General features: G+C 46.4%; 1 protein-coding gene across 2 annotated transcripts in view; it reads right to left on the reverse strand.

Moving 5' to 3' along the window:
- The window catches only part of SH3PXD2A (SH3 and PX domains 2A), a 235,269-nt gene that overhangs the window by 164,485 nt on the left and 53,705 nt on the right, over nucleotides 1-17,079 (reverse strand). For both annotated transcript variants that reach the window (XM_066554682.1, XM_066554681.1), the window contains exon 3: nucleotides 2,000-2,075. In XM_066554682.1, the coding sequence (XP_066410779.1) occupies nucleotides 2,000-2,075 (76 nt within the window). The remainder of the gene's footprint in view (nucleotides 1-1,999; nucleotides 2,076-17,079) is intronic.

Here is a 17,079-nt window from a genome sequence, read left to right on the forward strand (position 1 = left end):
GCTGGATCAGGCCCACAATAAGCAAGCAGGACCATAACATCTTCATAAAGCAGGATTTAAGTACAAACATCTGCCTTGCCATTTTTTAATTAAGGGAGTTTATAGCTAGATATTCGTTTCCATAATGCACGGCTCCAGCTGCAGAAATGCCATGCGTATTCTAATTTTGGCAGCCAGTTTATTTAACAGAGTTTGACATTGTTTGACATTTAGCTGAGTCACCTTGTTCCTGGGTAGAGCAACAAGGGCTGTTCAGCAGTTCAACAAGAAAGAGGCAGAGATTCAATATCAAAAGTAGAACATATATCACAGAAATTTTAAATTAAATACAGCTGAGGTCTATTCTGTTCTGGCAGCTTCTCTCTTTGGGACACTAAGTCAACCCAAATGTTTTCCAGATATAACTCTTCCCCTCAAGGACATGTGGCACTACCATCTCCCTCATGTTCCTGGAGGGTGGGAAGGGTAGGAAGTGTTGTAATGGGCATATGGGGCTTATCTCACCCTCTGCAAATATCACGCACACATATATCAGGACATCCAATCTGAAATCTGCACAAAGGCTGAGGAGCAGCCACCTGCAGTCAGCCAACATTTTTCTAGGAGAAAATAAAACAGGCCAGTGACAGTCAATACAGGAGGAACAAATGCTACCTGCAGACAGGATTTTCCTACAGCACCTCATGTGAAGCCATCTGCACTCCTGTACAGATCTTGCAAGGACCTCAGAATGCTTTCCAGTAAGAAAAGCAGGCCAGCAGTATCCATTCTTATCACAAAGAGGTTTCATAAGGTGATTTGGCTATGAGTTTGTTGGTGGTACAGCTACAAAGAAAGCCCACTCTTAGACTTTTCCTCATCCCAGATAGGAAATGGATGGCAACACCACCTTCTTCTGGCTACAGAGTCTAAGCAGCACAGAACACTGTAGAGAGCAAACCCTGAGCCTGGAACTGCCTTCCACAAGGGCTATGGAGGCTGCCAAGACACTGCCAAGCAGCCTTGCTGCCCTGCTGTGGCTCTGATGCTGGTGTCATGTATTTGTGCTGCTGGTTTTTAATTCCCTATTCCCCAATAACCTTGGAGCTGTGCTCACCACACATCTGGAACAGCTGCTTTGCCTGCAAAGAGCGTTGGAACTGCAGCATGCTCCTGGTGAGGACGAAGCCCTCCCATCCCAGCTTCTCTTCACAGACCTTAAGGGAAGAGCTGGGATCTCCCCTTTTTTGTAGAGAGAGACAGAAGAGACCTTTTAACAGGCTGAAAGTACTTCACTTATCCTGGCAGGCAGTGCAGTGAGCCAAGCCTAGAGCCAACAGCCAGAAGGATGCAGCCAGATAATAGGGAGCTGGCCAGAGCCTGCACTGCCAAGAGCATGCTGTGGTCTGGCTCATCTCCCCCATGCCATCCCTGCAGCTGCTGCTGGAAGAAGCTATGGAGAAGGGTGTGCTGTTACCCTCAGGACAGCATGTCCATCATGTTCACACACGCTACAAAAGGTGTCAGAGGGACAGTGGCTCAGCACTGCAGAAATCCCTATTTGCTTTTAACCTTCCTTCAGTTTCCTTTCTATTACAGGGGCAACTCCAGCTATTCATTCCTTATTGTACAGTAACAGTGTCTGCAGAGCTACAGCATCCAGAAATGACAGAGATTGACTCTGGTCCCCAGTGGTCTCCCAAATGGTGGCTGGAGCTCAGGCTGCCTGGCGGCACCCCAAAGACACAGCCCCTCAGAAACCATCAAATCCCTTTTTGTAACAGGGCATGAGCCAACCTGAATCTGAACAGCTGATGAAAAACCCCTTGAGAGCCCTAAACACCATGCCAGCTATTTTAGGAGGAGGTGCAGGTCTGGTATCACAAGGCTGGGTGTATGAGCTCCCAGGGAAAAGGCATTTATAAGAATGGTCACAAAAAGTAGCAGAGACAGTAGCCAGGGAACTGTGGTCTCCAGCTGCTCTCAGCCATCTTATTTAGGGCTTTCCCCACAGCATTACCTGGTAGAAAAGGAATGATTCTTTGCTTGGGATCCTTCTGGCCTCCTTCAATAGGGAACTTGTCCAGAAGCTGCATCTGCAAAGGAAGCACAACAAACATCTTAGGGGGAAACATGGACCATTTGCATAGGGACCAAGGGACCTCTTGGTTTGTGTGTGGTTTAAGACAAAAGCAACTGCAGGAATTACTTTGTCTTGTTGGAGGGGAGCCTGAACTTAAAAAGGTATGATGCAGTTCACTCCAAGAAAGGGAGGGCAAGTTTCTGGCAGCACAAAGGAGCTGGGATAGGGCCCAGGCAGACAGCTGAGCCTGGCCTTGCTGTCATTCTAAAATTAGGCTCCCAGTTTTTGCTACACACACGCCTTGTCTCTAATACACTGTCTGCCTGTGCTGGTATAGCAACAGGTTTTACCTGTCCATCTGACAGACCACTCTCCTGGCTAAAAATGCTGTTCAAACAACCAGATTAAAGCATATCTAATAAAACATCTGCTCTGCTTTTATGGCAGTGCCAGAAAGACCCACTGCCCTGGTCCAGTACGAAAGAGCTCCTGTTCTCCCAGGGACACAGAGATGGGGTTTTGGGGAATATCTTCCACTGCAGTCCCTATATGGAGGACAGCAGGCAAGGAGGCCTCAGAGAGCCAAGCATCCCACAGAACACCAGCCCCATGAATGGGCTGAAAGCACAGCTCAAGGTGGGTGTGCTCCCAGCCCAGTAGCCTTTAGCACATGGTTTCCTAGCCTAGGAAAGCTGCATGCTGATCTGACATTCCTAAAGGAGCTGTATGATGAGACCTGATGGACCAGTGCCACTGAGGCTGAAGAGCAGCTGAAAGGCCTCAAGAAAGACGCACCTGCTCTAGTGACACCTTCATGGACTTGCCCAAAGAAGACCAACTCCAGCCCTGAAAAATGCCAGAGCCTCTCATCTCTCCCATTCACCCTCTGCAATCTTTTGCTCTCATTCAGCAGTGGTGCTACCAAGACAGAGACCCAAATCTTCACATTCTGTCTCATTTCTCCCTGTATTTCCTATGCATGATGTCTCTATGCTGCCCAATGTCCCCTCCCTACTCAGAAGCCCTGGCTCCCTCGGGCAGGGGGAACTCAAAAGCTCCTGCCAGCACCAGGGCTCCTTTCCAACAGACCAGGAGAGACATCTTTCAACTCACAGTCCACATCTCCTGTGATCTCTGAGGAAGGCAAGGAAGGAAAAGCAAGCAGTAGTGTTACTTGCCCTTGCAGAACCCTTATCTCCTCACCTCAACAGGATCTACAGCTCAACACAAATAGGCAAAGTGGCAGCAAGAGCTGGGGGAAGGGAGGGGACCCTCGTCAATCAGCATTTAATCTCATCAGTGCTACGTGCCCAACAGGGAGGCTGTACAAGTTAAAAGGGTTTTGCTAGCTCGACAGATTTCCTTTTAAAAATATTTTTTGCTAACTTGGGGAAAAACAGTCAGAATTTTTTTTTTTATTATTTTTTACTGGTTTTGTTTTAAGCACGCCGAATCCTTCTCGTCTTCCACCGCACACAACATCTCCAGCGCTTTCACCATATGGCACAGCAAACCAAAGATCAAGAGGAAACTCGGCAGTAGAAGCAACATCTGTGCAGAAGAAGGACTTAAAAGATCCCACATGTTTCCCCATCAGGGAGTCAGCCTGGTAAATAAATAGACCATGGCTTTGCGGATTGTTAGCTAACTCGCTTTTCTGCCTACAGAGACAGATTTTTTACTGAAAATGGGAAATTTTGTTTTCTTGTAGGTAGAACTCTGGATGTCTGAGGTCAGGCATGGGCAGGAGCTTCTTTCAAAGAAGAGGGCAAAAAAAAGAAGGGGAGGGAATCCCCACCTACTGACTTCAAGTTTCACTGCTGCTACACTTTTAGCCAGGAAGGCAATTCTCACTTGACTACGTGGTGACTGATTGAAGCTGGAACTGATACAGTCAAATTCCCAGGGTTATTCTTGGAGTTAGATTAGCTTGGCTAATACAAGACTTTTTAACCACATCAAGAGAGCCACAACATGTATAACTTAGTGCTATTTATCTAAAGGGTGGATATCAGCAAAATAGATACAATAAACTGAAGCTGGAAGAGTTTGGCTAAACTTTCCTAGACTACACTTTCCACCCCAGCTCTTGCCTCCACTGGGAAGGTCTGGGGGAGCTGGGGGAGGCAGGGGCACTCCAGAAGCCATGGAACATTCAGGATGTTAAAGTCAAATAAACTGCAGCAGAAGCAGGGAGCCTTCCTCAGCACTTTTCTGCACCCAGTTCTGCCATTCAAAGCCAGTGCAAGTTAGAGCTAAAGTCCTAGAAAAGCAGGATTCTGCGTCCTCCACCCACAGAGAGAGATGCAAAGTGGAAGATGAGGACAAGATGTATACAGGAGAAAAAAAAAAGCATCAGTGGACTCGAATTAAACATCCCAAATCTTCCAAAGATGATGGAGCATCCCGAGCCAATGCCTCACATCCCCACTCAGCCCAGCTATGGTAAGAGGAGACAAAGGGAGTAGCTGGGAATTTAAAAAGTTAAGGGCTGAACTACCAAAACTCCTCTTGGTAGGCACAGCCCTTCCCTCACATGATTAACAGACAAAGACCAATAAACAGATTTTCAGTTCTCTTAACTAGATGTCTGCAGAGCATCTGAAAGTCAAAACCTCTTTTGTCTGTGACAAATGTTTTTCCATTAAAGGAAGTTATTCTTGTTATAACTGCAAATACACATATGATTGATGGAAGAAACCCTTCAGTTAATGCCTCAGGTTATTCTGCTCAGACATGGGCAGTCTCCACAAGTTGTTGCTCACATCTTTGATGTGTGACAGTTAACTTAGGGACAAAGTTTGCTAAATCAGAAAGCAATTCTGTCGCCTGGAGTAAAATCATCCCAGTATGAAGGCAAAGAAGGGAAGATACAGAGTCCCAAAGAACTGGATTAGGGATGTAGCTGGCTTTGAACAGACAGGAAAACACAGCTGAGCAGTGCATTTTGGCAAAACTGGAGGAGCTCAGTTCATCTGCTTACAACAAGGAGGAGCCTCCAATTTCATGACTGGTGTAGTGAGCAGAAAGAAACCCATTACCATGTCTCTGTACCACAGGGTGGAGGATCCCTTTGCAAACAGAGAGGGCATATGGAAACCAGGAAATGAGCTTTCCATCCATTCAGGCAGCAGGTCTGGAGTCAGGCTGAACAAACACACCCCACTCTCACTTGTGGCACAACAGATGCATGAATAACTCACCACCAAAACTGCCTCTCCAGTCTTTGCCTCTCCAGAGTGCTCTGGGTTTGCTGACATCTTTCCTGCTGAAGTCCTGCACAGTCCTGCCTTCTGTTCCAAGCACCTTCCTTCTTGCTTCTGACTAAAACTCCTTTAGAAGACCTGCTATAAAACCCTGTGGTCCAGATTATGACTTTCTTGCAGAGGTCACCAAATGATCATCAATTAATCTCATTAAAAATCAATGGAATTACTCATGTGAGTTGCTGCTCATTAAAAAGAGAGCAGACTCAAGAGCACTGGCCTGCTCCACTCCTTTCTGTTTGTACATAAGCATGAAATCACTTGACTTGCAAGAATAAAATAGGAAATTTCAAAGTGTCAACTCATCCACTTCCTCAGGCATCTTCCTTCTCATGTCTTCTGCTTCAGGCCATCTTTAGTTAAAATGCAAACATATAATGAAGAAAGAGCCTCTCCTGCACACAAGAACCATTTGGGTTTGCTACATAACAGCATCTTTGGTTATTTCACATGAACTTGGCTGTGAAAATAAGATTCCACCCCTGTCTTCCTTGCAACGGTAATACCTGGTTAAAAACCTTAACAAAGAAAAACAAGCACCCTACAAGATGCTACAGGTAGCATCTCTGAGGATGAGAAGCCAAGCAGCTTCCTGATAATTTACTTACAACATTTTACCTATCTTGGTTAAGTTTTCATGAAACAACATTTATTTCTGCTGCATACAGAAGGACTTACAGCACCCAAGACTAAGAGGCAACTCCTCTTTGGAAGGAGAGGCTTGTACTCTGCTACAAGCCAACCAGTGCAGGGGACACGAACATTTAAACTGTTCAATGGCTTGACCCTGTGGCATTTGCCAGTGGGAACTTTGTTCCTGGTTTGGTTTTGAGGCTTTGGAAGTTGGAGTCCAAATCCGGCTCCCTAAAATTAATCCACTGAGACAGCTACCTGACCTCCACCTATGCCTTATACCACAGACTGTAGATGGGCTGTTGGTTCCTCACCTTCCTTCCTTGCAGCAGTTTTAATTCCTCTGGTTAGAAGAATTAAGTTCTCCTCTTAAAATGAGCAAATGAGGACACCTGCATAACCTCTTAGTGTGGAAATCTTTCTGGTTCCTTTTCAGGTTTGCCGTGTGCACAGATAAAAATCAAAGCTCTGCAGGAGGTCAGCACTGCAGTTAAGGGGACATTTATTTATAAGAGGCACATCAGCTTCCCTTTTTCCAAGTGCTCATCAGAAAATGCATTTTTCATTAAAAATGAGGTAACCTGACATTAACCTTAATTTAGACACTGATGGACTTGAAAGCTAAAGTATTAGAGGACAGTCAGGCATCAGGGACATCCCTTCTCACAAGGCTGATCTGATCTCCGAGTCCCAAGGAGGGAAGAAGGGCTACAGCCAACTGGGAGACAAGGAAGAGGAGAGGAGGCATTTGTGCTTGTATAGGGTTGTGTGCACACTTCTGAGAGAGTCTGCCAAAGAAACTGGAAGAAAATCAAAGATTCTGCCAGGGATCTGAAACTAGTGATGATGGAACTCACACCTCAGCAAGAGGGGTTAAGGGCATCTGCAAATCAGAAAAAAATGAAAGTCTCTGATGCAGATAACACAAGTTTAGATGAGAAGGAAAGGTAAGATACCAGAATAGGAGCTATTAATTAAACCCCTGAGGAGCTGCAGTAATTTCCTTTCATTTTGAAGCTGGAAACCAGCTGTGCTGCTTGCTGAGGGGATTGATGGTTTCAGCATCATCAGCTATATTTTGAATTATAAACCATGTGATCTGCAAGAAAGGGAATGGCCAGGATGGGTTTGAATTCTGTCATCTGCCAGAGTTTTCCAGTGGATAAACCTCTCTGTTTCTGTCTCTGGTTTTGCACCTGCAAAATGTGACACAGATCTCAGGTAGGTGGTGTGAGATGTAATCAAGAGCCATCAAAGGCTCTGAACCTTAAGCTGCAGAGCAGGAGACAAAGACTGAATTCAGAGGAACTACACTCATCTAAACCCAGCAGGACAGAAGCAAATGGAAGAAATATTATTGGTGGTTTTCAGATATAATTATCCTCTCATTTGTGGGCTTGTCCATCCATAGCATACTCCAAATCCTGGTTAATCAAGGAATCCAAAGGGGCCTTTCACTTAGGAAAGATGGTTGGCCCTCATTTCCAGAGAACGGATCTCATGCTGCTAGGCAGCAGGTGAAAACGAGCAAGAGAGTGGGGAACACAAGAGACTACCTCCACAGATTCACCTTCTACATACTGGCCTAGAGAAGACCATTTCTTCAATTGTTTGGTTTTAGAATAGGTGCTCTGCTAAGGTGAGTCAGTGGAGCACCCATGATGTAAGTGGGAGGACCTCATTTACTCCAGCTCAGGACCATACCAGCTGAGATCAATGACAGAAAGAGATACACAGCAGGGAATGCAACCTCTGCTGCTGGGGCAGATCCCTCCACAGCAAACAGCTGTTAGACAACTTTCTCTAGATTTCTCTGAGCTTCTTTTTATTTCTCCTCTGCTTCACTGTCTCACAGGAACAACAAACCAGGTCACTGTCACAGACACAAGACAGCAGGAGGCCTGCTTAACTCCCACCCCTTCAGAACTGGCCAGAGCAGAGCTGTTCCTGAGCATAAGAACAACTAGGAAAAGTTTGCAAAAGACTCTTTGGGTGAGGACATGTAACAGACTGAGCCTAGGGGAGCTCATCTGTTAGCCACTGACAGAACTGACATCTGACACAGCAGAAGGAGGTGGAACTCCATCTCTTCCTAAAGCAGTAACGGGTTCCTCAATGCAGCAGGAATAACTTTATCAGGCAGCCAGTGACACTGGCTCCCTTGTGGTGTAACATGATGCCACAGCATGCAAGAGAAGTGCAATAATTCAATCCCTGAGAAGCAGCAGCAACTGCTTTCCTTTTATTTTTAAAGGAAAAAAAAAGATACAGCAAAAAGTCACCCGGATAACCAGCTGACATGCCTAACAATTACAGCATTATAGGATATGTTCTGAATTAAATATAGTGCAATCCGTGAGAAAGTCAAACAAAAGCAGGAAAATGCATATAAAATAAAGAGAACAGACATTTACAGCATGCTGTAATCCTCAAAGGGAAAATGCCTTTCTCAGGTCTGAAAATTTCCACAAGAAATCTTGGAAATCTTACAAACCTCTCAGTATCCAAATAAAACAGCTAGGGGAGGAGAAGGCAGGGAGCAGAGACTGGGGGTCTTTCCCCAACATGATCCATCAAAAGAGGGAATGCTGTTTCCCAGCTGAGACATTTGGTACTTTTCATAAAGAAATGCAGCTTTCTCTAAAGGCTCCACAGAACTAGCCTGCCTTTGTGGGTAACACAGCCTGCAAAACATTCTGAGGTGCTGGTTGGGGATGGCAGAGGCACTTGGTGCATCTCTGAAGAGCTTCTCAGAAAGCCCACACTGTCCTTTCACAGAGCAGCTATTGAAGTCTCCTGCCAGAAGCATTTTCTTTCCCCTGTGCTAAATTAAACTGGCCTCATCCAACTTAACCACACTGGAAGATGCTTGGACAAAGGCTACTTCATACTTTTCCATCTATCCATGGTGATTACACGTCCCCTGTTACTCTGGTATCTACAGAGGATTTGTCCCAACAGCATCCCTGGGAAGTAAGGCCATACCACAATGCCTGTTTTAGAGAGATGAATGCTGCAGTTATGTGGCACCACAGGGTCATGCAGAACTGTGAGAGCCATGCTGATGCCCTGCCCCATCAGGTCAATTAGCTTCTGGGGAAGGCTCATAATTTTGTGATGGGATGCAAGAAATTTGTTGGAATTTTTTCCGGAGCTGGCACGTCCAGTGCCAGTTCAGGTGCTCAGGCTGCAGGCATGTTCTAAAAAGCTCACTGCAGGTCACAGTAAAATTCCTGTCTGGAAGAAGAACTAACTTCAAAAGAAGAGCACCTTTCCTTACAACCTGCAATTTTTTATCCTTACAAAACCCACAGGCTTTAAGGGTACCTTCAGATTGCACATAAGCAGCAAGAGACCAGCGTGTCCCAGTGAGAGACACTGCAGCAATAGTGCCCTTGGACACCCAGCTCTGGCCTTCAGACAGCAGAACTGCATCTGACAGCACTGTCAGAGCAGAGGTTCCAGTTTTAAACACAATGGCAAATCTAAGAGCTTCATTGAAAGGGAGCAAAGCACCAAGGTCACTTCCATTAATCACTGCTTCCTACATCACTTGGGCATTTTAAAAAGTATTTACTCTGCATCCTTCTTTAAATTTCAACCCTTTCAAGCCAATGACTGAAATACATGGTAGCCCCACTAAGACTTTAGGGTTTATCAATCAGTTCACTAACTTTACCAAGCCACTCTAAAGACGTCAAAATGCAAAAACTGAGAGTGCCTGCCCTAAATTTGTGCAAGTAGGAGCAGTTCAACTCACCTTAGCCCAGCACAAAAGCTGGACAGACTGGTAGGAGGCTGCAAGGCTTTGAAAAACCTTTGGGTCTTTAAAAAAAGCCCTGGCAGCAGCACCAAACACTGCATTGCAGCTGCAAGCAGGGTGCTTGAGAAGGTATCCCAAAAGCAGCACAAAGGCCATTAGCAGAGTGCTGGTACCAATTGCATCCTTACTGTTAGGACACACACCAAATATTGTCAGCATGATTCACAGGCTGTTTTGGTTTTACCACTGCTTTGTTCAGTGCTGTCAGATCATCCAGGGAACCAAACTCCTGCTCTGCTCTGCAACATGACAGATTTAGGATGGCATCTTGTGGGAACGGGGGCTGGCCCCTCATTATTGGGTCCCCTTGTTTGCCAGTGTGACTCCTGGGTTCAGGCAGTCCCCAAAAGGGATGTCAGGAGCTGGAGAATCTCACTGGTCATGCAATGTCCTCTTCTATCCTCCCTTACTCCTCTCTCAAAAAGAGAGAACAGTGGATTTTCATGGGTGTTTTATGTGGTGACTACCCAGACAGCCAGACCCCATCTTTGCAAATGATTTTGTTTCAACTAGTGCAAAGCCTAGCACAGAAATTCTCGGAAAATTTATACACTGGATGGTCATGGAACTTGCACCCACAGCACCCACCCTTAGAGAGTCTTCTGAGTTGCTCACACAGTGCTGACCACAGTTTTAACTAAACCCTGATAAAAACACACCCTCATTTAAATTGGTAGACTTTTATGAGTCCACAACAGTGCTTCCCTGCTCCCACTGCTAAGAGAGAAATGAGACTTTAGCTCCAAATGTATGAAATTTAATCCCTCTGTTTTCATCATCTACATCTCCTCTACAGCCTGTTAGCTTTGCTTGATATATTGTCCCCTGGAAACCATGAGTAACTTCAATATTGAAAACAGAAACAATAGCTCCGAACACAATGGCACATTTCACTTCACAAACTCCATCTGAAATGGTATCTACTCATCTCTGTAGGACACTTCTCATAGCTCTGGGGAGAGCATCTGCCAGAGGAGAGCGACCGCCCAGCGCAGTACAATGGGGAATCCGTGCCAAGCACAACACAACCACAGGTTTTAACTCCACGCTAGGAGGAGACTCCTTTGTCTTCTTTTCTTCCTCCCTCCCCACCTCCAAGCCCCAAGATGTTTTGCCTGCGTATCTGGTTCCAAACACATGTGCATCTCATCTTTGGGGGAATTTAGGAAGGAGTTCAGACAACAAATCCCACCACCTAAGCAGGGAGAGGTGATGTGTAAGAGAGACCTTGCTGCAGCCTCCAGGGAGGTAACAAGCAGCCAGCAGGACAGGTTTCAAAGAGCTCAGAGGCAGCTGCCAGCTTTACACCCCACCCCAGCACAGACCCTTCAGCCCAGGCACTGCCCAGCCTTGGGTGCTGTGCTGGCATCTCCCCAGGATGCTCACGTGGCACATAGGGACAGCAGAGGTGGTCAGTGCATGGGAAGGGCAGATTCCAAAAGCACTGGCTGTCCATTTGGGCTTGCAATGCAGGGAGGAAAGGATTTACACACTAGAATACAATGTGAGAACAAACCCAGGTTTGCAACAATCTGTCTTTACTGGTGCCTACTATAATGTGGCTCAGAGATTGGTTTCTCTCTGTAGATTTATTTCTGGACAGGGGTACAAAGTTCATTGTATCAAAACTCTGTTTTAATAAGCCCTCCCATCACTAGCACAACCACACAGCACTGGCACCTGAGCTGCACAGTCAGACCCACACCAGCTCCTTCTGATCCCTACCCCAACATGCAGCATGGACAACTTTCTCTCTTTAAAAGCAAAAGGGGAATTTGGGTAACATCTGAGTTCATAAAGTCCATGCCCTCCAAGGAGGAGAATCCCAGGGGACTCAGAACCAGAGCAGTCCCAAAGGACTCAGCACCCTACAAAGGGAGGCTAGGACTGAAATCTTATTTTTATAAAGTACAAGTCTGCCGGAGGAGTTTCATTAATTAAATTGAGAACAAAAGCAAACCCTGGGAAATGAGAGGGGCCTGGCTGGTGGCCTTGGCTGCTGCTCAGAGCTGGGTGGGCACTCCAGGTGTTTACAGGGCTCCGTGTTACGCTCTGCACGCTCCAACCCTGCCCTGGGATTTCCACTCAGATAAAAATCATCCAGCTGTGGACTCATTCCTTGTGGACCAGATGCTGTTCTGTGTATCATACCAACTAATCACATGTAATGCTTGGCAGAGTATGAAAAGCATCAATGGAGGTCTTTGACAACAGTAGGGGTTATTTTGGTCTTTTTTATCTCAGTAGCTTTTAAGTGGCACAGGCACATTGTCAAGAAATACTGTCAGGGCTGTGACTTCTCCAAACTTGCAGATGAGACAACAGCTACAAATTGTGAGGGAGAAAGAGCACATGGAGGCAGATGCTTGCATCCAGGAGGAGAGAGACTTCTTCCAGCTCTGTCCTTCCACAGGAGTTTTCCTGCCTGTATCCCTGCCTGGTGGCATTTGCAAGACCTGATGGTGAGAGCATGGTCAGCAGTACCAGGTGCAAGAGGCACCCAGCACATTGTTACCCACCACAGGCAGCACAGTGCTGCCTTGAAAGCCAGAGCTGTTGTGCCCATCCCCGTCAGGGCAGCAGCAGAGCTTTAAGCCAAGGGTGGGCACAAGGCCATGTGGGTTGAGCACCAGCACCCATGGGTTCAGAGGCAGCTGGGTACATGCCCAGCTTGTCAGTGAGCATTTATGCCTGCTCTCCTCTGGCAGATGCTCTTCCAGGAACACGAGGAGCAGTGCAGCACCAGGAACAGTTTGCCCTTAACTAGGCATGTTGTCAGTCATAAAACAAAAACACAAGTGTTCCCCAGCCTGCTGGCCACACATGCACACCATGGTGGCCAGGTGAAGGGTTCACACTGTGTGTGCACTGATGTGAGATGTGCTTCGGTGATTCAAGGAAAGGGTGCTGGGGAAAGGAAGCCACAGGAAACTCAACAACTCCTCATCACATCCTGCAGCTCCTTCCCAAATATTTCTGAGGGGAAGAAGGTGACCTACATACTACTTTGATGGGCAGGCTGACGACCATCCAGGACATCCAGCAGTGATGATGCAGATTTCCATGCCTTTCCACATCTTGTGACCAGCTTTAGAAGCTGGATGGGGCAGACAGGCAGGGCAAACAAGCACGACAGTCACTTGTGTCCTGCTGGGCACTGTGCAGGCATCCTGGACTATTTCTCACCCTCCCTGTGGATTTGCACTTGTGTATTCTCTCCTCCTCTCCATCACACAAAGCCACAATAAAGGAACATCAGAAAGATGTCCAGACTGTGGAAACATCCTCAAAAGTGTGTTGAAAAGTCCAAGCCTAGCCAACAAGCTGCAGGTACCACACAGCTCTCTTCTGCCCTAGCCCCTGGCTCAGGTAGAAAATTAACATTTCACAGACTCCTCCTGAAATTGCATTTAAGATATTTTGTCACAGAAAGTATCCAGGAAGACACTAACTTGCATCAAAGAGATTCAAGCCCTGTTCAGGCCTGTAATTCCCCTATGAGCAGCAGTCAAGCTGTCTGATGGCACTGCCCTATGAACCTGGCTGCTGGTTTTGAAAGCCCACATGATCCTTGTGTCTTCCATAGGACTATCCATCTTTAGCACCTCAGCATTATGGCTGTAAGGAATCAGGCCTAGAGAACTGCCATCTGCACAACCCAGCACTAGAAATCCAATTAAACAAATAAAAGAAAAAGTTAGCAAGAAAGAAGTGAAGTGAGGAGGAGGTGGGAAGGGGAATGACACATCAACTGCTTTCTACCAGGCACAAGCAACTTCAAAAGTTGAGTTCCACATATGCACCCTGGTGAGAGTAAGAGAAATACCAGAGCACAGAATAGCCCATTTTCCATCAGAAAGCAAGACACAAGCTTCATCAAAGCACAGCTACTGCCAACCTCCCTTTGTCATCAAACATGGGCAGAAAAGGTGTGGGAGGGCATCAGCTACACTCCTCCCATGGCCAGCACAGAGAATGCTCTTTGCCAGCAACCCAGATGCAAAGTTATCTTGCTTAATTAGGGCTTCCTTTGGCTCAAGTAACTGACCAAATAAATTACACTACCAGACACACACAAATAACTATTTTGCTGAGCCAGGGGCAGACAATTGCCTCTAGCCCTTCATCTGGGACTGGTGCATGTCTCTGCATGAAGTCAGATGCCAGAGAACATTGTGCTGGCCAAGAACGAAGGAAAACCTGAGAGTGGCTGAGGAACAACAGAAACAAAACTCAGAAGAAATTTTTTCCACCCTAACAGGTGCAGAGATGTGATTAAATGTGCCTCAAAACTCAGGCTTTCAGCACGGCCTGAGCATCACACTGCAGATTCAAAACGGTCAAGGAGGCTTTGAAATCCCACCCCTGCTTTGAACCCTGCAGATCAGTATCAGCCTGGAGAAGGATTTGAAGCCGGAGGAAGATGCTCATGTTTCGAAGGCAAGCGCCAGCAGGGGAAAGGGGAGGCAAAGGGGCTGCTCTCCTTTACAAGAGAAACTGCAAGAGCAGCTTGGGCAGGTGATCCCCTTGCCTGAATGTGGCACTGAACAGCATTAAGCACTGCAAGTACAATAGAGACTTGAAAGCAAAACCAGATTTCCCTTCCTAACCATACTGAGACATGCAACAAGGTAAACTGCCAGACAGCTTCACTTGCCTTTCTGTTAAAACTGAGCAAAGGAATAGGATTCAAACACCAATGCTGCTAACAGATGGGCTGACACTGTAACAGAATCTCATCTACTTAAAAGCATCTCTCAAATGTCAGAGGTAGAAAAAGAACTCCAGACTTCATATCCTGACTCTGAATGAGTCCCTCGAGGTACTTGATTCCATATTTGATCCATGAAGAAAGAACCTATTTCTATCATCAGATAGAACACAGAGAAAGAAGGAAAAACTCAGATGAGGAAGATGTACTGCTGGGGAATTATGGGGTTGATTCTGAGTATAATGCTGACTTGCAGGAGTCTGACAGTCCTGGGACATGTGCAGGTGTCCTGTGTGCCTACAAGCAGATTAAAAAAAATCAATATATAACTACTCCAAAAAGCAAGGGAAAGAGCCAAATTCTGCAAAATCAATTATTTATAGGATGCAGAGGCCACTTTTCCATGCTTTGGCATTAATGTGTAAAGGTGAGGTTTTTTTCATGATGCCACTGAATTAAGGCACAACTGAATTCCCTTCCCAGGAACACCTCTCTTACACCTGCCTCCCCAACTGGGAAGTCTCCAGGAGCCATTATGGCTCCCCACTGATAGCAGTGAGCATACAGTGATTACACAGTTAAGGAGTACCTACAAACCAGCTTATTCTTTACTGAGAGGGGGGTCAAATACTGGAACTGGCTGCCTAGAGGAGTGGTTGATGCCCTAAGCCTCCCAGGAGTTAAGAGCCATTTAGACAATGCCCTTACCTTGCTTTAATTTTTGGTCAGCCCAGAAGTGCCCAGGCAGCTGGACTACATGGTAATTTTATGTCCCTTCCAACTGGAATATTCTCTTCTAATAATGAAGGCCCATAGCATAGACATGCGGCAAGAGTTTCTCTATTTCAAGATTACGACAATCACTGAAGACAAGAATTTTTTGTGAACTTTTACTGTCTTTGGAGCAGAACCCAATACCAAGGACTGAATTTAAAACTCCGCATGAGAACAAAATGATCAGTCATTGTTCTTGACATGACCACACACACCATTGCATCTGGATACCTGACAGCCACATGTTAACTTACCCTCTCAAATCCATGGGAGATGTCTGCGTTCCCAGTCGTCCCCATCTCCCTTCCTTACATTGGTAAAATACTGCTGGCAACATAACACCCTGATTTCAACAGAGAGCTCCCAAACTCAAATGATCACAGTGAACAAAGGCGTTATATCTTTCAATTTATCTTGCAGCTTCTCTTGCCTTTTCTAGCCCCTTAACACCAGAGAGATGTAGCTCTGCTCAGAGCTGGTATGTGCTACTGAAGCACTATGAGGGAAGGAAAGAGTTAGTTTTCCATTCTGAATATTGACTTATCTGAGAGCCTGGTGTACTTGAAATCAATTTTTTGAAATATATTTAAAGGGCTCTCTTTTATAGAGGGACTTTGTAATGACATGGAAAATTCACAGCTCCCAACATCAAGCCATGGGTGGAGGGAGTCTGGAGTATGAATTAAAAATAATGTGGCTGTTTGCAGAAATTAGCAGCACCAATTTAAATCCACACTCCCCTCCCTCCTCAAATAATCACCCTGTGAACAGAGGTGGTTTATGGAGCCCTCTGGAAAATGTTCCTCATGGCCTCCATTCCGGACCCAAAATAAAATACATTACATGGCAGCAAATACTTCACCAGGGTGCTGCTCTCTCTTCCTCCAACCCACGCCTCCCATTTGCTGCTCATTAAATGAAACAGCAGGTGCTTAGACCACAAGTGCAGCAGGGCTGGAGCGAGTGCAGTGATTAAACCCCCCTGGAATGTCTTCTTGGAGAGCTGCATCTTTCCAGGGACTGGACTCTTGGAAGGAAGATGAGATTAGAGGCGAGGGCTGGGTCAGCCTTTGGCTGTGAGCTCCATGATCAGAGGGTGCTTTCGAAGGACGACGGATCTCTAGAAACATCAGGGCTCTGAGCGAGGTGCTGGCGCCTCTGTTTAGCCAAGCCACCTCCCCAGCATCCCTGCTAGCACACAACAGAGTGTGCTCTGCCTCTGGGCTGGAGACTTCTCCTTTCTCACCCAGCTGAGAGCCATAACAATGCAGAGCAGCCTCCCACATACCAAGGCATGTCTGGGCACCTCAAATCTTCAAGCAAAGATTAGCAACGCAGTCCCTGAGGCAGGAAACCATCCCAGCCTAGCCCTGGGTGAGGCTAGGGAATGGATGCATCACAAGCCAGAGTGCCAGAGCTGGCCAGGAGAGCTATGGGTTGTGTCTGAACACATGACACACCAGGTCATGCTAATGAGATATTCCTAGTTGCCACCCAGAGCAAATGCCTGCGAGCCCAGAGAACAATTTTGTAAGAGTAACTCACTCTTTGGGATGTGTCCTTACCCCATGACTCCTGGCACATCCATTTACCTGCTGCCTCTGTGCTGCAATCTCATCCACAAGGTACTCTGGGGACACAGCATGGACTGAATCCCCCCAGTTCCTTCACATGAAAAAGAATAATCCTTGCTGCCACCAATGCCGTCACCAAGCTTCACCTCCTGAGACCAGAAATCAAGCAAAATGAAAGGCAAATGCTATTCTGTTATTGACAGGGCAGACACAGTGCTGTTAAGAAATGGACAGGC

The sequence above is a fragment of the Molothrus aeneus genome, chromosome 8 (assembly GCF_037042795.1).
Source record: "Molothrus aeneus isolate 106 chromosome 8, BPBGC_Maene_1.0, whole genome shotgun sequence".
Classification (NCBI taxonomy): domain Eukaryota; kingdom Metazoa; phylum Chordata; class Aves; order Passeriformes; family Icteridae; genus Molothrus; species Molothrus aeneus.